Below are 21465 nucleotides of genomic sequence, written 5' to 3'. Positions count from 1 at the left end.
AGATTTGCATTAACAAGTGACTGCACCTTGGAAGCATAAATAAAGCTAATGTTGCTGCAATGCAACAGTCATTTTAAACCAAAATAACAACACATGCTACAAAGGAGCATAGGAGATTTCAATAGCACTAACCATATTTTTTTAAGTGTGCACACATATATACACATACCACAACAACATACCAGCAAAATACGTACAGGTTTTATGAATCCAACCAAAGGGCAACAAAGCGTAAGCTTTTCAAGGAAACAATTAGTTAAGAGGTAGTGTAACTCACCATTAATGACTCTCCTTGATGCTGCTGACTTTCTCTGCTCCTGCGGAACTTTTTCCTTAGATATGGCAGGTTTATTACCTCTCCCAGGTGATGTACTATGCTGTCTGCCAGGTGACTTCTTCCTGTTCACTGGAGAGCTGCTGCATGGCTGTGGAAGTCCTTTCTTCAGTTTTTCAGGGGATGACTTTTTTTCCATGAGGTAATCCAATTCCTTAAAACATACAATAATCAATATTAAAGTACTAAGAACCAAGAAAGAAATGTCATGGAGATTCGGGAGGCAACAATCACACACGAAAATGCCAAACTAAGATAATGGCATCAATAATACAAAACGATCTAAAAAGTACTTTTAAACATAACCTCGAAACTCATTGTCTACTCTCCCCTGCAGTTCTTCAGAATCTGCAGCAGTAGTAGCATAGCTGAAAGACAAACTCATCCAATATCCTAGAAAATCAAAAGCAATACTTGTCTCCAACAGGTGAAGAAAAAAAGTGTTTCTAAAGTGGCAAAGTGACTATCCAGTATGTAATACTTCAAAGCAACACTACAGTTATGCATACCCAGAAGTAAAGTTTGAAACTTGATGGCTGCGAAGGATGATGAAATCATCCATGATGGAAGTTGGAAACAGCTGCTAAATGTACTTTGAATGTGGAGAAGTTAAATATGTCAGTCAAAAATTGCAGAACAACAAGAATGGGAGCAGTAAATGGATTCACTCCTTGATGAGTGGCACACAGATAAAAACATAATTCACTTCCCTTTGCAATATCTTTCAAACAGAGGATTTTAGCTTATACAGGGTACCTGGCCATAAATCAGACTGGAGAAATCTCAAGGGAGTGAGACTCCAGATATGGCCTGTCAGACAGGCTGATTAGAAGGTCTGGGTAAGTCTCTAGAAGATGATGCTTCTTTAACAACTGAGGCCAAAGCAATGGAAACCAAACTTGTCAAGTCCAGAACAGGACTAAGAGAATGGCTTTGGCCCTGCAAATCCTGCTTTTCTAGACAAAATCCCATATTAATGGGAATACAGGGAAGGCATACAGTAATCCTGGAGGCCACTGATGAACAACATAATCCCCTCATGTCTGACTGTATTCATGGAAGAAGCTGCTGCATTTCACAGTTGTAGGAGATTAACTATAAACCCACGCAAGTTAAAACTTCAATTAAACCATAATGTTGTACTTCTAAACTACTCAAAGTTTGCAATGAACCCGATAGATGCAATCATGCAGTTTCTGCATAGAATTTCAGAATGCTTTTAGGCAGGTTAAAGCAGCTTCAGATGATAGTGGTGAATGCTACAAATCTCTTCATCTTCTGTCTCTTATTATTCTTGAAGACAGACAGAAGGCATAGGACCTTTACCCATGTGCCTCACGTTAGCTTTCCTACTCTACATGGTTTAGAAGACATACAGCATAAGCTCTTATAAGATGCAGCCTATAAATGAGAAGAAATCTACTACATATTGTATGAGACAAGGCTGCACCACTACACCACCAAAACACACACAAACACTGACCATCACTGCATACAAATTCTAAAATTTCAAAACCAGACTCTAAACAATGCCTCATCTTTGGTGCAGCAGACTATAAATTTCACAACTTTAAGGAATACAGCATTGTGGCAATGCATAACAAAGCAAAACAAGGTAAATCTTAAAAAAAGAACATAAAGCAATAATATAAAATCAGCATGCTTCTAGTTTAACATACTACAATCCTCTATTTTATAGTTTAGTTTTATCTAGTATTTAATAAATGAACAGTTCACTGCTGGACATACATGTCCTGTGCCTGCATCATGTGTATAGTGCATCTTTCGCAAGTTAGCTTCTGTCAGGACACATGGGGGCATCAAGTTAGTTTGTATCAGGATACATGAAGGCAGATCACATGAGGCTACAAGTGCTGTAATTACTTGGGGGGGGGGCACAACAGATTTCATTAAGGCCACATTGGTGCATATACACCCTTTCTGCATTTTTCAGTCGATGCATTTAATCACACATGATTTTTTCATGCCCCCAGTCTCTGTGTCTCACATACCTAAATTATCTAGATATAATGGATGACTTTGCACAAAGTTAAGTGATCTACAAGAAGACCCTTCCTTGAAGAGTCTTATGGTTGGCTTTATCTTTTCTAACTATCAGAACCTACTAGCCTTTCTTCAAAAAGTTCCAGTACTCAAACAAATAAGCATTCCTTTGACAATGCACTCTGTAACATAACTCAACGACAAAAATAGCACGTCTTCCAAGCCCATTAGCTCACCCCCACCCACTATCAAGCATCTTATAACATACCTAGAAATATCAATGAAGATTTGGTTCCCCCAATGCTAACAAGAAATACACAAATACATACTTGCCAGTCTCACAAGAAACTCCAACAGCTGAATCTGGACAGAGGGGTTGCTCCCTGACAGGACAGCAATGAAGGCATTCTTGACCCATCAAGGAGGGTCCTCTCATAAATTAAAGGATAAGCTAAGAACATTTTTTGGAATTTTTGTTCTTGATGCATGATGACCATCAGATTCTTTCTTGCTCTCCTTGACTATTTATACCCTATCACAAGAGTGAGAGTCAATGGAGAGGGGGCATCACTCAAGCAGCCATGAGGGAGTGGTTCAAGTTTTTTTGTTATGGCCCTATGTCCCTTGTGCTACAGAAGGGGGAGGGGTGCAATGGGCTGTCGCTGTTGATTGTCCCATACTTCGATAAGGGATATTGACAGGAAGTAGTCCCACCCCTCTCCCAAAGCGAGGAAGATTGTTTCCTTAGTCTCCATCATGGAACTTACATCATCCCTGTGTGCCCCCACGTGCATGCATCCCTCTCCTACCTTCCCTAGAAGAGGAGAGCAGGCAGGACTGAAATCACTAATCAAGTTCAGTCACCTGGGTAATAGTCAGGGTTCCAACCTTCTGCACCAAGGAGCCAGGTGTTATATGTTAAGAACAAGTCTGTTATAATGAATAAGATGCTCTTTGATGGGTCCTTTGATAATACTTGGGATTCACCTCAAAGTCATCAGGAATGAAGTGGACAAAGGACTGCAACAGAACACAGCTTAAAAGTCTGAGTCTTGTACTGGCTCTATGATGAGGAGGGTTAGAGGGATAAAACCCTTACTTGAACCTAGACTATAAGAATGGCAACAACCTGAAGGTGGAACAGCACAATGGCAAAAGTGAATGCAGTTCTCCTGCTAAGAAGGGTTAAATGGGCAGCTGTAAGATTTTCCTCCTTGAAGCCAGATAAATCCTTCTAATTAAACCACTGTAAATGCTACATGGAATGTTTGAGCAAGCAGTGTGCTACAAGGGAGTCAACAGCCATTCACTCCTGTCTCTGCCTTTGGGGAAAAACAAGTAAACAGAACAATGGATTAGTTCAGGGACAAATTCAAAACCACCTTCTAAGGACATGTGGTACTAAAGTTAGGAAAGCTGACTGCAGAACACAAAGGAGCTCCTCACACCTGCATATCTGAATCTCCAGGAATCTTCTCAAAGAAGTGGAGCTGAATCTTCAATCTGGCAAGCCCAAAATACAGCAAAGCCAGTATGTCAAAATGACCTCCAAGTCTCCTGAAGAAGAGAGCTCCCTCAAAGAGGAGCAGAGCAGTAGCATACACAAAGGAGCTGCGTGATCAGCCAGACCTGGTTCTCATTCCTGCTCTTCATCAGGAATAATGGTCAGGAACCCACGCATGAATCCTAGAGAAAAAAACTGAGGCCAAACATAAAGATATCTGCAAGAAAAAACACCTGAGCTGAGAAAGGCACAGGTTACCACTCCATCAAAACTGAGAACAAATTCCACATGGAGGGCCAGCCGGAAGGCACCACTTCTTTGAGCCTTCCATTGGACCAGCCAGAAATCTAGCAGGATTAGAAGCAAGACCACAGCAAGGACATGATGTTGAGCCATTTGTCTCTCAAACCATGGAAGAAATATCATGGCTAAGACCAAGGAGTTTCCTGCATTAAAGCAGATGAAGATCATGAATCCATGGACAAGACAGTATAGCAAATGAGAACTATCTTATTCCCTAAACTCTGCATGAGGAATGGAATCAGCAAGAGAAGAGAGGAAACATGCAGGAGCAACAAAAGCAAGAGAAATGGATGGTCCTGGTGACAGAAGGACTGATCTCCAGAATGCTCCACCTACACAGACTCAGTAAAACATGGCCTCTGAAGACAGAGTAGGACAGTGACTCAGAGCTACTGCCCGCACATTCTCATCCATAAGAATGTGACATACTGAAAGAATGAAACCAAGGTCCATAAACAAATACAATCATGCTACAATTTTCTGCAAGGAAGAATGGCCTTGCAATCTCTTGACTGAAAGATTACCACACTATGGACACATTACCAAAATGAAAAAAAAGACTGTGCTGGTTCCGTTGGTACAGAAGAAATAAAGCCCTATGATCCATGTGATCAGAGTTAAGTTAGTGACTCTACTGCTTGATGGAGATGGTAAGGGAGAAGGGCATGCTCACCTTAGGTAGTCAGAATGGAGCTGACTGCATGTTGCCATGTACCCTTGGAGGTGTAGAAGTGATGCAGATGAGCATTTTGGAGAGTAGCCATTTTGTTCAGCAAGTCATCAATAAGTGGTAACCTTCATCACAAGTGAAGGGAAGTCTACATCTGCACAAGCAAAGCAATTTGGGACTTGGTGATGATGTGGATCACTTAGTCATTTGCCCAAGGGTACAATTAGAGCCTTTACTTGCCCAAATAGCTAGGATGACGTGAAAGGGCACAAACAACCCTCACAGCTGCTCAATGGTGGCCTCTCTGGATGGCTCCTGTCTTAAGGTTTGGAGAAACCCTTCTCCACAAAGCAACAAATTGACTCAAATCCAGCAAGGGGAAGTTTGGTGCAGACAGGGACAAAAAGAACCTACGATAAAAATAGAGACATCCAAGAATGAAAATAGACTCCATGGGGGAAAAAGGGACAGTAGCCCTGCACTCAGTTCCAAATGGTCAACAGCAGACATCATGGAAAACAGGGGTACTGATCCAAACCAAAATGGTGCCTTAGTGACTTAACCCTTCCTAAATTCCCAGCAAGCATCAGCTGACCGTGATGGAACAAACCATATTAAAGGACAGCCCAACTGAAGTTTTATAAGGACTGCCCACAAATCCAGGGTCCTGCCGGAACAGGCCAGCACCAGGAGAAATTCTGAAGTCAGTCAGGACTCTACTGCCACAAACTTCACATAGAGCAGTATAGTACAATACACACATCCTGAAGTGTGCCACAGCAACATGAATAAATTGTCTGCATTCAAGTCCAGCAGCATCAAGAAAGTGTAAGTGTTCATGCCCACAAGGCTCAAATGTGTCTGAATCTGGAACATGAGCCACATCTATGCCCAGTGTGCCAAGCAAAGATGGGACCTCTCAAAGCAGGGGAAAACTGGCAAGGGTTGTGATCATAAAGTTTGCACCTAAAAAGACAAACTGTACAGGAGCAGAAAGGACATTCATAAAGAAAATACTACAGCCCAAAAGAACTGTGACAAACGGGCCCCCGTCAGAAGTAAAGCCACCCCATGGGACCCCCTAGACAGGCCTTTCATAATCCCATCACTCTACAACATAGCACTAGTGATTCCTCTCAAACTCAGGCCACAGGGGCTATTACCTTGGAAAGGTCAGAAAGCTATAGACTCTAAAGGAAATTCAGACTCTTCCAAGAGTGAAGTCAAACTACATCAAACTTAAGAAGTACTAAGATGACTTATGAAATCAAGTGACAAATAATGTCCCAGGTACTAACCAGTATCTAAACCCCATGCAATACCATAAGGAAAAACAGGATCACAATAATCCCCTCGAGAGGAAAACACCCATTTTGTTCTAGCAAGAAAGAGGGTGATCTAGCTTCTGCCCTTCTGAAAACAGGACATCCTAGATGCTACCCTAAGCCTTACAGTCTAGCCTGGCCCAAGGGTATTTAACATAATAAACTGCTTGCAGAGGACATAACAAGAACAGAACCACAGCTAGTTGAGGGTGATTGAGTGTGGCCCAGCCCTTATCCTGCTCTCCCAGTGAAGGAATCCGGGAGATCCACCTGCCTCTCATCCTTTCATACTGGCAAGCCCAAATAAGAAGGTCAAAACAGACAAGCCCATGAATTTTCATTCCCAGCTAGAACAAAAGAGATGGATACCAAAAGACATCTGGCTTAATTCTTAGGCCAAGTCCAACATGCAGTCCTTGAACTGCAAGCCCACAAAACAATAAATGAGCGGCCCTCAAAGGGGTACATGTATTTGTTATGCTCATTGACAGCGTGTCTATCCCTTCTTTCTTTAGGCTTCCTTATCAACCAATAAAATGATGGCTTTTTCTGTTGATCTGCCAATCTTCATGCAAGTCTTCTTTCTTTAGACCTACGGACTTTAGATTTTAGATTATTAAATGAATGTAGGTAGACAAAGTAGTAGGGCACATTCAGTCTTTTGAATTAGAATTATTATTTTTTTTTGGCTATGGCTATACATGGCAAATAAATGATTTTTTAGTAGCAGGCTTTTCAACCTCATTTAGCACCTGCTGTACATCCTCAGAAAATATGCCTAAAAGGTATCAAACGTTATCATTCAAGCCATCAACTGAAGTGTTTCCAGGTCGGGGTCTTGTGTTAGTAAATCCAGTCTGTGAGGATGTTTTTGGAACTTGCCCTTGGTTAGTCTAAACAGAGGGGAGAAAGGAAAGTTATGTATTTACCATAAAGCTCAATCCATGTTGTCTTCTTTCTTCAGTCTCAACCTGTGGGTTATCAGATCCAATGGGATCCAAGTCCATCACTTTAAACTCTTGCCTCCAAAACTGCAACAACTCTCCCCTAATGCTCTGTATCCATTATTCTTCTCAGATTGAGCTTGCCCCTCCATATGAAGCCTCTGCCAAATATATCACCCAAACAAATCATTAGGCCAAGACCTAGCTGGTACAACAAACAAGACTTTAGGCAGGTCTGCAAGGTCCAATAAGAACCAACAAATACCAGTGACAACTTGTTAGGGGAACAGAGGGAGGAATAGTTGTAAAAGAAGGAAGAAGAGAACACAGATCTAGCGTTATGGTAAGTAAATAATTTTCATATCTGATGTTGTCTCTTCCATCTGCCACCACCTGTGGAACAGAGTCCACAGCTAGACTAACTGGGTGGTATTAAGAGAGAATGTTTCAAAGAATGGTGGAGCCAAAAGAAGTCATTGGCCTAGAGCGAATGTCAAGCTTGCTTCGAGAAACAAGGGTAAAGCTGTTTGACCAAGTAACCCTGAGCAAATGAGCAAATATCATACAAATAAGAGTGATTGAAACAAGTTGTTGAGGTAGATACTGCCCTTGTAAAATGAGCATTTATATGCAGACAAAGGATATACAGTCAGAAAGCTATCTGGACAGTGACCTTAGAAACTCTTATTAGGCTTGGCCTTAGAAAAGGACACAAAAAGCTGTTCTAATTTTCTGAGGTTTTTGGTTCTCTCGGAATAAAATTTCAACTGCTGATGAAGGTTCAAGCATGAAATTTGGAAACAATACTGATGAATGATTAGACAGATTCTGGTCAGAGTCTGACACCACCTTAGGCAAAAAGGCTATATTAGTTCACAAGAAAACCCTGGACTTGTGAAAAATCAGGTAAGAGGCCTACAGGACAAAGCCTGGGGTTCTAACTCTCATCTACAGGAGGTTACAGTAAATAAGGAAAGACTTTTCTGTAACAAGAATTTTACATCCACCATCACAGTAGGTTCAAAGGATGCCCTGATTAAGGCTTTTAATAAAAGGGACAGAATTCCAAGGCAGAACCAGGTCCCTCTAAGAGGGTTTGAGTAAAAACGTCCCTTTCTAAAAGACTTTAGATAACCTTGGGCAAGCTATGGGAAGACCATTCTTGCCAATATGGAAATTAAAAATGGCAACCAACTAAACCTTAACAGTACAGTAGCTACCTCCTGACTATTCAAAACAGCATCAAAAAGAGTAAAACTATTGAGATGGCCAAAATACTACATCTTCTCCCCTTACTCATAGGTTGGTACTAGGCTATCGGCCCTAGGGCCTATAAAAGCCAAGCCATAACAACTCCCTGGCTATTTCTTCCCTCACTATTTACTTCCCTGGACCCCTGTCTAGCAGGGCGACTGACATGATCCCTGGGGTGAATTTCCTTTCTCCCACCCAATTATCAAGGTTCCTCTTAAAGAGGGCCAAAGAAGTGCTCTGCTTGACATGTATGGGAAGTCTATTTCCAGAGTCTGGGGAGTCTCTGGGTCAGGAACCTATCCCTCCAGCATGTTTCGTTTATTGTGATGACAAGATTTAGATCCCTGGAGTGTATGGCTCTGAGGGATTGGGATTTCTTTAAGTGTAGCATGTCCAACAGCTCTGGGTTTGACATGGCCTTGTATGTTAAGCAGAGATCGCCTCGGAGTAGATGATATGTGACAGAGTATAGCTGGAGTTTTTTTAAGGTGGTCAGCATAGGGCATCTGCTTTAGGCCTGTGATTCTTTTATTGAGGTATTTCTGCGGCCTTTCCAGTTGTTGCAGATGTCTTGAGAGGTGCATACCAAATAGGGCGTTGTATTCTATAATGGGTCTAATGAGGGATGAGTACAGTGGGGCAATGACCTCCTTTTTTCTGGATGAAAAGCCCTTAGTGATGAGGTGTGCCACATAGAAAGATTTCCTGACTGTTGTGGCAATGTGGTTATTGAAAGTGAGACCACTGTCCACCTGTGTCCCTAAGTCTCTTATCACACTTTCGGTGTTTATTGTACTGTCACATATGTGGTAATTCACGGGTACATGTTTTTTCCCAAAGGGGATAACTATATATTTCTTGGCATTGAGCTTGAGCGCATGGCTCTGGCACAAAGTATTTGTTTCTGTAAGGCCCTTTTGTAGAGTATCAACATCATTTGGGGATTCATTAATGGCTCCCAGTTTGCAGTCATCCGCGAACTTTGTTAGCCAGAGTCCTTTAGTGTTGGCCTGTACTTCAGAGAAGTAGATGCCAAACAAGAGAGGTCCCAGGACTCAACCCTGAGGTACTCCACTTGTCTGGAGCTGGATTTGGAGTCAGCGACTTTTACAGTGTGGGTTCTGTCAGTAAGCCAGTTGGCAACCCATCGAGTGATGTAGGGATTAATGCCCAACTTAGTAAGTTTATCTATGATTCCAGAGTGGGGGATGGTGTCAAAGGCCTTGGCGAGGTCCAGATAGGCTATGTGGACTGCCTTACCCTCATCCACGGCTCTGGAGACCGATTCAAAGAAGTTAATCAGGTTCAGGAGACAAGATCGGACCTTCACAAACCCAAACTGGGTGGGGTCCAGTGTTTTAAGGTTGCCAGTGTCTTTGTTTATAAGTTCCACGATAATACATTCCATGGCCTTGCAGATCAGGCTCGTCAGACTGATGGGGTGGTAGTTCCTGGGATCCAAGGTGGATCCCCCCCTTGTGGAGTGGGATAACTGCAGCTGTGCGCCACTCAGTGGGCATGAAGCCTGAGGTGAGGGTATGATTAAACATGACACTTAGGTGAGGTGCCATTTAATTTTGTAGTTCATTTAGTACACAGCCCAGGATGTTCATCTGGTCCCATGGATGCTGTATTCTTAGCTTTGGAGAGTGCGTGTTTTACCTGTGTGGCCGTTATTATCGGAATTTGGCAATCTTCCAGTATTGAGATAGGCCATTTAGGGGGTGAAGTTGGCACTGAATCGATCTGCCAGGATACTGGCAATATCCTTGGGATCAGTATATTTAAAGCCATTCTGTTGTAGCTCAGTGCAGATCTGAGCATTGCCATTTAGATTTTTGACATAGTTATAGAATGCCTTGTGGTTGTTTTTGTAATCTTTGGCAATTTTATTTTTGTAACTAGCTTTGGAGGATTTTATGAGGGAGCTCAGCTTCTTACTGAGGCTGGTAAGGGAGTTTTTTGCATCCTGGGATTTTCCTCTTTTCTGCCACAGCTTGTTCCTTTTGTTGTAAAGTTTGTTTATGGCAAGGGACCACCAGATTGGCTTCCTTTTTTTGGAGGACAGCATCTTGGTTCCATTTGGGATGGCACAATTCACGCATGAGTGGATGTACTTGTACAGTGCCTTAGTGTAGGACTCAGCAGTCGAACTTTCAGTTCCCGTCTGCATGGGTGTCATGAAGTTTGTAACTTCTGACTTGAGTAGCATGAAGTTGGCTTTGGAGAATTTTTTTAAGGAGGTATCCTTACTGGGGGGTGGGGGTGGGATGTGGAATTTAAGGGTGATTAGCTTATGGTCTGACCTGACCAACGAGGGGGTGACCATAGGTGTGGAGCATCAATTTCCCATGTTGGTAATGACCAGGTTTAGGACACTGGAGCTCCTGGTGGGACTATGGATTAGTTGATCCAGGGCATTGGAATTTATGAATTCCAAGAACCTTTGGGCAAAGGTGTTAGTACACGAGTAGTTTTCCCAGTTAATGGAAGGGGAGTTGAGATCACCCAGTATTAGGGTGTTTGGTTGTATATTAATATTTTCCAGTATGTTTAGAAAGGTGCAGTGAGAATCTTGGGGCATGGTGGGGGATCTGTAGCAAGCTACAATTTGGATTGCAGTCTTACCTAGTGTTAGTTGCACCTGGAGAATTTCAGACGCATTGTTTTGGGCAACTAATCTGGTGGTGTGAATATCCTTGGGGAATATGGACATTCTTCCACCTTTAGTGTTTCAATCCTGGTTTGGTGGCCGAAAAGTGTGGTAAGAGTTGTAGCCTGGTATTGCAGGGGTGCTCTCTGGAGCCTTGAACCAGGTTCTCAGTTACTGCACAGATATCGATGTTCTCCATTTTTAGGAGTGCCTCGAGTGGGTTTCTGGTAGTGGGTTTCTGAGATGAGAAAAGGAGGTGTACAACTCTATTATATAGCCTGAGATCTCTTGCCATCATTGGAAGTGGAGGAACCAAGTGATCAGTTTGAGGAATTTTAGATTCAGGTGAGGTTGACCTGAGGGATGGGAGATTAAATCCTGGACTAGGTCCAGGAACTAAGGAGGATGCACGAGGTGAGACCACAAAAAGGTGAACCAAATTTATCTGGTCCAGAAGTGTGCTATGAGAATCACAGTTTCCTTGATGCAAGTTGATTTCTGTAAGAATTTGATTATTAAGGGAGTTGGTGTTACCCGTAAAGGAGACCCAGGGGCCATGCATGGACTAGAGCTTCCCTCAGTGACTAATCCTTGTGAGGGATCAGGGCAGAAAGTTGCTGCACTTTGCGTTGTAAGAAGTTGCAAACAAGCTGCAGCAAGGCTGACACAAGTGTCTGCAGATCTGCACAGCCAATAATGGATCGAGGAACCACTCATGAAACATCAGAATGGTTCTGCTCAATTTATCCACTTGAATGTTAGATCTCGCCTAGAAGTGCATGGATGTCAGAAAGTGTTGTAGAGACATTGCCCATTGACACACTCACAAGACCTTGCTTGCTGATGTACCAAATCACCACCATATTCTTCTGAATTAAAATCACACCTTTAAGAGGACAGTTAAGAAAAGCCTGTAATGCTAGAAGGACCTCTCTCATCTCCAGAACAATGGTGTGCAGATGGGCCTCTGAATAGAACTAAGTTCCTTGAACAGTCTTCCCTTCATAATGCCTTCCCCCAGCCACAGAAAGGAAATGTCCATTGTCACCATGGCCATGGGCTGGTTAAGAACAAATGGACGACCTGATGAGACATAGTCAGATATCAAGCACCATGAAATGTGATGACGGTAAAAATACAGTTGCATAAATAAATTTACCACAACAGTAGATATCTGAATAATAACTACTGCAGTAACCTAAGCTATATGAATTATAGCATGGATAGGATATAATACCCAGCCAACTTCCAAAGTTTCAGGGCACCTTCCACCCACCCAAATCTTAAATCAGCTTGAGTTAACCTGACTAAAAAATAGCTTTGGGCTGCCAAGCCTTTTAGAGTTTTTATGCCACCTGAAAGGGAGGCTAAACACAGAGAGGACATTGTTAGGAAAAGGAAAAACTAAACATTCACACCCTAGCATAAAACACACACAAAAAAAAAAAAAAGAACAAGGGGAGTGGAGAGAGGACGTGGCAGCAGTGATAATTCGAACATCTACTTATAGTAAGTTTACTTACACAACTGTATTATGTTGTTCATATTACTGCTGCAGTATCCTAAACTGCATGGGTAGATTATCACAGCTTACAATAACTGGGATGAAGAAGGGGAAGGGCCCAGGAGCCCCTAAAGCATGGTCCCAGCAAAGCCTGTGCCTAGTTTATGATGCGTTGTAAAAGTATGTACTCAGGACCAAGTTGCTGCCTTTAGAGCAAGTCAAAAGTCCAACCCTTTCCAAAAAGAGAGAGATGAAGCTAAGATCCTCGCAGAATTTGCCTTGACCCTGCCTGGAGTAGTTTCTTGTGGTAGAATAAGAAAAGGTAAAAGCCTGAGAAAACCATTTGGAAATATTCTGCTTTGACAAAGCATGTCCCTGTTTCTCACCTTTACAAAAAATAAATAACTGAACAGAGGTGCTAAAATTTTTTTCTGCCAAGACAGTACCAGAGTTGTTTGTGGGCATCCAAGGTATGAAGCCATTTTTCTCCCCCATTTTTGGGTTCAGGAAAGAAAACAAGGAGATGGTTAAACTGGCTTAAAGTAAAATTGGATACCACTTTAGGTGTAAAAGATGGATTAGTTCTCAAAAAAAAAATCCTACCTCTGGAATATGAGATAAGGTTGACCCACCATAAGAGCTAGCAACTCTAGATACTCTTCTTTCAGTGGTCAGAGCACTCAGCAAAACTGTTTTCCATGGGAAAAAAGTACAGTTTTGTACCTACCATAAATGTAGATGCTCGAAGATCCACATTGCTGCAGTCCTGACACTTGGGTAGTCCGCTGTCCCAGTCGGCCCGAATACCAAAGTATAAGGCTGACGTCGGTCAAGGCGCATTAGTCTGACGTCAGGACGTCAGGGTACAAATGCGCATGACCGACGTCATATCCTCAGTCTTTTCTTGCCCCAGATGTCAGAAGACCCTAAAAGGATAAGGTCAAACCAAAAACAACAACAACAACACACCAAACACCCCTGCCCCCAATATATGTATAATATATACAAAGGAAGAATGGTACAATCCCACTCACACAACCACCCCTAAACACAGAGGGGAAGGAGGGAGGGTAAATTGGACTGCAGCAATGTGGATCTTCGAACATCTACATTTATGGTAGGTACAAAACTGTACTATGTTCTTCATCTCACATTGCTGCAGTCCTGACACTTGGGTAGAATCCCAAAGCAGAGGAAAGGGAGGATGGCAAATCATAAAGCAGGAGCTGCCAACATGCCCTGTAAAATAGCAGTGGCAAAACCAGCCCTAGATTTAGAGTAGAGAGGAAGGTGGTAATGCTTAGAGAAAGTATGCACTGAACTCCAAGTAGCTGCCTCCAAAATATCCTTAGTTGCCACCCCCCTTAGAAATGCTGTGGAAGTGGCAGTAGCCCTAGTGGAATGAGGCCTAATCCCAGCCGGAACCTCTTTGCCATGATGGGAGTAACAGAAAGCAATGCAAAACCCAATCCACTTAGAAATAGTTTGTTTTGACACAGACTTGCCCTGAGAACCTAGAGCAAAAGAAACAAACAACTGCTGAGACTGCCTAAAATCCTTAGTCCTGCTTAAATAATAACGTAACTGCCTGTGTACATCTAAAGTGTGCAAAATCTTTTCCCCCCTATTCTGGGGATTTGCATAAAAAGTAGGCAAATGAATAGTCTGGTTTAAAGCCACACTAGAAACCACTTTAGGCATAAAGGAAGGATTAGTACGTAAAGATACCCTGTCCTTATGAAAAATCAAGAAAGGCTCCACCGCCATAAGGGCCTGCAATTCAGACACCCTTCTTGCAGAAGTAATGGCTAACAAAAAAGCAGTTTTCCATGACAAATATTTCAATTCAGCCGTAGCTGCAGGCTCAAAAGGTTGTAGAGTGAGTTTCTCCAACACAAAATTGAGGTCCCAAGCAGGAGTAGGAGCTCTACGTGGGGGTCTTATATTCTTTGCCCCTCTAAGAAATTGTTTGAACAAAGGATGGGAAAACAATGGAGGGTCACAATCATAGTGAGCTGAAATTGCTGCAGCATGAATCTTAATGGAAGAGAAAGACAAACCTTTGTCCAATAACTCAGTAAGATATTGAAGAGCCACACTCAAATTAGGCCCTGAAACATCCAAATCCTTTGCTGCACTCCAAAACAAAAATCTCTTCCATTTTTCTGCGTACACCTTCCTTGTACTAGGTCTTCTGGCTTCCATAATCACATTCAAAACTTGTTGAGGAAGCTGAGACCTGCTATGACTCAAAACAGAATATGCCAGGCTGTTAGATGCAGAGATTGAAGCTTGACATTGAGTAGATGACCGTCCTTCTGAGACAATAGGTGTGGAATCAAAGGTAAGGGCCATGGAGGCTTCTTTACCAGACTCCTCAGTAATGGGTACCAGTGCTGCCGAGGCCAATCTGGAGCTATTAAAATCATCCTTGGCTTGTCTTGTCTGACCTTTAAGAGTACCTTTGGGAGGAGAGGCAGAGGTGGAAAGGCATACACATGAAGATTTTTCCAACTGAAGGAAAGAGCATCCACTTTCCAAGCTGTGGGATGAAACTGTTTTGTGCAAAACTTTGGCAGCTGGTGGTTTAGTGGAGAAGCGAACAGATCTATGTCTGGAGTTCCCCATGACACTGTCAATTTCTGAAATACATGAAGATCCAGTTTCCACTCGTGGGGATCCATGATTTGCCTGCTTAATACATCTGCTAAGGAGTTCTGTGCTCCCGGCAGAAACCTTGCCTGAAGATTCAGTTGCAAACTGAGAGCAGTCTCCCACAAAATCATTGCTTGCCTGCATAGAGGATAAGAATGTGTTCCCCCTTGCTTGTTGATGTACCACATGACAGTTGTGTTGTCTGTCAGAATCAACACCTGTCCTGGAAGAAGTAAATCCTTGAAGGCCATTAATGCAAACTGGACTGCTAACATCTCCTTCATGTTGATATGTAGATGCTGTAGTCTGGCAGGCCACTTGTCTTGTATCCACTTTCCATTCAGATGAGCTCCCCAAGCTGTGTCTGAGGCATCTGTCGTTAAAACCTGACTCGCCTCTGGCCGGGTCACAGAGAGTCCCTTGTTTAGGTGACATTCCTGAGCCCACCACAAAAATTCCTTTTGAATGCAAGGTATTATTGGAATGACAGTGTCCAAATCCTGGCAGTGCTGTGTCCATAAATTTTTGAGATACCATTGCAGCTTCCCCATATGCAGTTTGGCATTGGGAAGCACCAAAATACAAGATGCCATGAACCCTAAGGCTTGAAGGAATGTCCTTGCAGTCAGCCCGGACTGATGAGATAGTTGATGGAAGTACAGAGAAAGATTCTTTTGTTTGTCCGGGGTTAAAGGCCATCTGGGTTGCTGTATTCAGTCTCACACCCAGAAAGCACATGTCTTGAGAGGGTACTAGACTGGACTTTATTTCGTTCACAGAATACCCTAGGCATCTTAGCACTGCTATCACATATTCCAAATGCTGAAGAAGCACGTCCCTTTCTTGAGCCAGAATCAGGCAGTCGTCCAAATAAGGATAGATTTGTATTCCTTTTAGCCTGAAGAAAGCTATCACTGGAGCCAGAACTTTTGTGAATACTCTGGGCAGTAGATAAGCCAAAGGGCAATGCAGAGAACTGATAATGAGAATTTCCAGCTCGAAAACGCAGATACTTCCTGCAAATTAGTCTGATAGGAACATGAAGGTAAGCTTCCTTGAGATCCAAAGTTACCATCCAGTGATCTTTGCCCAGCAGAGGTAAAAGCTGTTGTAACGTCAACATTTTGAACTTGGGAATGTCCAGATAAGTGTTGAGGATAGATAAATCCAAAATTGGTCTCCACGTGTTCCCCTTCTTTGGTACTAGGAACAGGCGTGAATAAAATCCTAGGCCCCTTTCTGGCACAGGAACCGGTTGAATGGCCCCTATTTGGAGCAACAGAGAAATTTGCTTGTGAGCCTCTTTTCTTTGTTGAGGAGGAATGTCTGGCATGCCTTTGAAAGGAGGCAAGGTATGGAAATAAAACCTGTAACCGTGGTGAATGATATCCAATACCCATCTGTCTTGGGTAATTAAACTCCAGTTTTCTCTGAAAAGTGCCAACCTTCCTCCCAAAGGCGCTGCCAGACGAGAAGAATCTGGCAGCTGAAAAGGCAGGTCATTGGGTCTGCTTACGAAAGGACTGACCCCTGCCCTCACCAGAAGACTGAGCAGGTGAACTCCCTGTTCTAGGCCTAAAGAACCCTGAGCTCTGCCCCTACCACGTCTAGACCTACCCCTAGACTGGGAATCATAAGCAGGATATGTCCACCCCTTAGTAGGCCAATTTCTACTAAACTTGGAGGCTGAACCTGCAAAAATCTTTAACAGTCTGCATAGACTTAGCCTTGTCTTCCATTTTCTTTAGAACTGCTTCCACAGGCGAACCAAACAACACATCAGATTGTAAAGGAGCATCTAAAATCCTTGTCTTAACATGCTCAGCTAAATTCTGATCCCTCAGCCAGGCGTGCCTGCGAAGAACCGAACCCGTGGCAGCCACCCTCGAAGAGGCCTGTACAGCATCAAAACCACATTGCAAAGAATGCTTACCCACCTGTTCAGAAACATGAACTAAATCCTGCAACTCTTTACACTCAATACCTTCCGCCAGAGCATCTACCTTAGACTTTAATTGTGAAAGGAGATAATTTTGGTATTTCAACATGTGAAACTGGCAATTCAAAGCCCTCATGGCTAAAGTGGAAGAAGTATACACTTTCTTTCCCCATCTATCCAAAGCCCTTGCCTCTTTATCTGGAGGAACAGGATTTTTAACAACAGAAGCCTTAACACCTTTAGGCCCCTGAGAAACAGTTTCTGGGTCTGCCCTAGGACTCTTAAAAAGATACTTATGAGTTTCAGGCACCCTATAATATCTATCCGGTTTAACTGGAGCAGGGGGCAAAGAATCAGGATTCAAAGAAGCCTCTGCAAAAACATCTTCCACCACATTCAGAACAGGAGGAATAGCTAAAGGCCTATGCTGGGGTAGAAAAAAAAATTCTCTAAGCCTTTTCCTGGAATCAGAGAAATCCTGACCTTCCCATTTAAAATGCTCCCTCATGGAGTAAAGAGTCTCTGAAAATGAAAAATCCTCAGGAGGAGAAGCAGAAGGAGTAGAATCATCTACATCAGAATCAGAGTATGGGGAATACTCCTGCAAGTCTTCAGCCGAAGACTCAGAAGCATCCGAACACTGCTCAAAACTCCCAAGCTCAGGTTCCACCCTAGGCCTCTTATCAGGAGGGGGCATAGAACCTCTAATCATTGTAATCAAATCTTCTGCCATCTTAAGCATATGCTTCTTAGGTACAGTATCCTAAACTGCATGGGTAGATTATCACAGCTTACAATAACTGGGATGAAGAAGGGGAAGGGCCCAGGAGCCCCTAAAGCATTGTCCCAGCAAAGCCTGTGCCTAGTTTATGATGCGTTGTAAAAGTATGTACTCAGGACCAAGTTGCTGCCTTTAGAGCAAGTCAAAAGTCCAACCCTTTCCAAAAAGAGAGAGATGAAGCTAAGATCCTCGCAGAATTTGCCTTGACCCTGCCTGGAGTAGTTTTCTTGTGGTAGAATAAGAAAAGGTAAAAGCCTAAGAAAACCATTTGGAAATATTCTGCTTTGACAAAGCATGTCCCTGTTTCTCACCTTTACAAGAAATAAATAACTGAACAGAGGTGCTAAGATTTTTTTCTGCCAAGACAGTACCAGAGTTGTTTGTGGGCATCCAAGGTATGAAGCCATTTTTCTCCCCCATTTTTGGGTTCAAGAAAGAAAACAAGGAGATGGTTAAACTGGCTTAAAGTCAAATTGGATACCACTTTAGGTGTAAAAGATGGATTAGTTCTCAAAAAAAAAATCCTACCTCTGGAATATGAGATAAGGTTGACCCACCATAAGAGCTAGCAACTCTAGATACTCTTCTTTCAGAGGTCAGAGCACTCAGCAAAACTGTTTTCCATGGGAAAAACCTCAAGTCAGCCAAATGAGCTGATTCAAACAGAGCAAGTTTTAATTTCTATAATGCAAAACTGAGATCCCAAGGAGGAGCCACCAGCTTTCTGGAAGGCTTTTTATGTAGCACCCTTTTTAAAAACATTTTCACGTGAGATTGTACTGAAAGAGAGGAATCCATGGGCAGACATGATGAAATACTTGACAAATGAAATTAGGTAAAGGAATAAGACAGATCACTGGACAGTAACTCGCAGAAATGCTGTAAAACCAGATAAATATTAGTCCTGAATATGTGCCGCTTGTTTTATTGACACCAACTAGAAAAAAAGTTTCCATTTGCTTATATATGATTTTCTCCTAGCAGATTTTCTTGCCTCCATTAGTATCTGATGCAGGTCCTCATAAAATAGGTGTCTAAAAGGTTTTAGACCCCATCTAGGCAGGCAGTTGCACTCGTTTGGGGTCATGATGTATCAAACACCCCTGATCTTGTGTGATTAAATCCAGTCAGTGAGGAAGCCTGTGGTAACTTCCCCTGGCCGGTTCCAAAAGAATGGAGAAACGCCGCTGCCTGGGACAGAAGGGAGTCATCACAATTATTGTTGGGGAGTCCTTTTGAATATTAAGAAGTATCCTGGATATCAGTTGGAAAGGTAAAGAAGCATACAGGAACATTCCTGTTGAAGGAAAAGCAGATATCTCTCTTCAAGGCCTTGCAACAAGTGCTGGAACATAATTTTGCAAGTTGACTGTTTAGAGAGGATGCAAAAAGGTCTACCTGAGGAATTCCCCCAGATATTAATCAAATCTTGGAAGACCCCCTGATTTTCCATTTGTGAGTGTCCCCCTTAGTCCTGCTCAGCTTGTCTGTCACACAGTTTTGCTCAAACAGAAAGTAAACTACTTGTAGAGAGATTTTGCTGTAAAGATATTTATCTTGCTAACATGGCTAATCTGTAAAGGGAGCAAGATGTGGTTCTCCCTTGCTTGTTTACATACCACATTACTGTAGTATTGTCTGTAACTACCTGAAGAGGTCCTGGGGACCACATATGATTCAGAGAGTTCAGAACCTTTATAACTGTTAGCATGTCTAATGTTTATGTGTTTTTTTCTTGTCCCAAAGACCTTACACTTTTACTGCCATTGACACAGCTCTGCAAGCAAACTCCTAGGAGTCTGTTGTAACTGACTGCCTTGGAGCAGGAGGGGCAAATAGGAAACCTAGATTCTGAGAAATTTGATGTCTCCGCCAAGTAGTTTCTCTTTTCAGAAATCCAAGAACTGGGATTTGAAAAGCAGATGGGAGTTGATGCTGGGAACAAATAGATTTCAAATACTGTTGAACCTTTCTCATGTGTAGCATTGCAAGTGGTATCAAGAGAATTGTGGAAGCCATGAGACCCAAAAATCCTGAGGTGTTCCCTTGCTGTGACAGAAATCTGAGTGGAAAACCCCTTAAATACATCTAAATATGCATCAAGTTTTCCTGTCAAAAAAACAATGTTTGTGCTAAGGTGTCTAGCATCCACCCCAGAAACATAATACTGTGTGAGGGAGTCAAAACAGACTTTCAAATGTTCTATGGGAATCCTGTCCTGTGTAGATCTCTTATCCAGGTGAGAGATTCATGATGCTTTGAAAAAGACTCTGTAAGGATAAGTAAGTCATTTAAATGTGGAAAAATGTGGATACCTTGTAAACTACAACAAGTTAAAACAGGAGCTAAGTTAGACACTTTGTGAACACCCTTGGAGCGGTAGGTAGTCAGGAATAAGGCAGAAAACTTGTAATGTGATCCTGACGCACAAAACCTTAAGAAATATCTGAAATCTGGATCAATAGGAATGCAAAGATATGTATTTTTTTAAATCCAGCTTTACTAGAAAACTCAAATGAGGGAGAAGGGATGATAGGTCAAGAAGGGAAAGCATTTTGAACTTGGCACTATCACAAAATGATTCAGGAAGGAAAGATCCAGAACTAGCCTCTAGGAATTTTCTTTCTTTATCAACAAAAACATTCTCAAGTAAAATCCTTTCCCTGACTGGAGAGGAGGAACAAACTTTTATTATACCTGAGACATCATATGACGTAAGACAGGAGGAAAGAAAAGGGTTTGGTCTAGTGGATGAAAAGGAATCCCTTTGAAAGGAGGAATTTCATCCCCGTCATTTGTATCCTAGACAGATCGCATATGGGTCCGTCTGAAACAACCTGTTGCCAAACAGAAAAATGGAGACTGAAACTTTCTGGAAGCATTAAGGGACTCCCAGGGTGTGAGGTGTGACAAGGACCCTAATGTAGTCATTCTGACTTGTTTAACTACCTTTTATTATGCAGGGTTCCTTTGTTTTTGGAACGTCACTGCCATTGCTTTTTAAACATCTATTTATCAGACTTGTTTATTTTGTTTCTTGCCAACACTGGATGAGGGATCAGAAAATTCCCTGCAAAATTTAGTGAAAGAGGGCTGAAAAGTCTGAGATATTTCCTGAAACAGCTTACCTCTTCTCATCACTCTTTTTGATAACCTTTGCAGCAGGGGATCCCAAAAACAAAATCTCTATCCAAGGGAGAATTCAAAATATAATTGTTCACATCTAATATAATGTTCTGAGAATGCAGGCAGGCAAACCACCTTAAAACAGTACCAGTTGCAGCAACCCTGGAAGTAGTATCTACAGTGTCATAAACACATTTCAAACACTACGTAGTGACCTGAGAAATAGAAGAAACTAAACTGCTCAAAGCAGATTTTTTTCTCACAAGAGGAAACTGAAACCAACTATTCTTCATATTTTCAGAATCAGTAAACTTTAACATACAACCCTAACATTTTAGAAATTTAAAAATCAAAGTTGCAGAAGAAATATTTTTTTCCCAAACTTATCCAAAGATTTATCATTCTTATCTGAAGGATTATAATTACCTAAATGCTTGGCAGTGCTCCCAAGATGGCTGCACATCGAGTA

The 21465-nt window shown here is 42.3% G+C and overlaps 1 protein-coding gene across 1 annotated transcript in view; it reads right to left on the bottom strand.

Moving 5' to 3' along the window:
• The window catches only part of KIAA0753 (KIAA0753 ortholog), a 1485993-nt gene that overhangs the window by 1018164 nt on the left and 446364 nt on the right, over window positions 1-21465 (bottom strand). Inside the window, exon 7 of the mRNA XM_044054254.1 lies at window positions 278-488. Within this exon, the coding sequence (XP_043910189.1) occupies window positions 278-488 (211 nt within the window). The remainder of the gene's footprint in view (window positions 1-277; window positions 489-21465) is intronic.

Source organism: Protopterus annectens, chromosome 13.part0 (assembly GCF_019279795.1).
Source record: "Protopterus annectens isolate FY-2018-M chromosome 13.part0, PAN1.0, whole genome shotgun sequence".
Classification (NCBI taxonomy): Eukaryota; Metazoa; Chordata; order Ceratodontiformes; family Protopteridae; genus Protopterus; species Protopterus annectens.
Note: the sequence above shows the minus strand (reverse complement) of the source record. Positions and strands in the feature narration are given on the sequence as shown.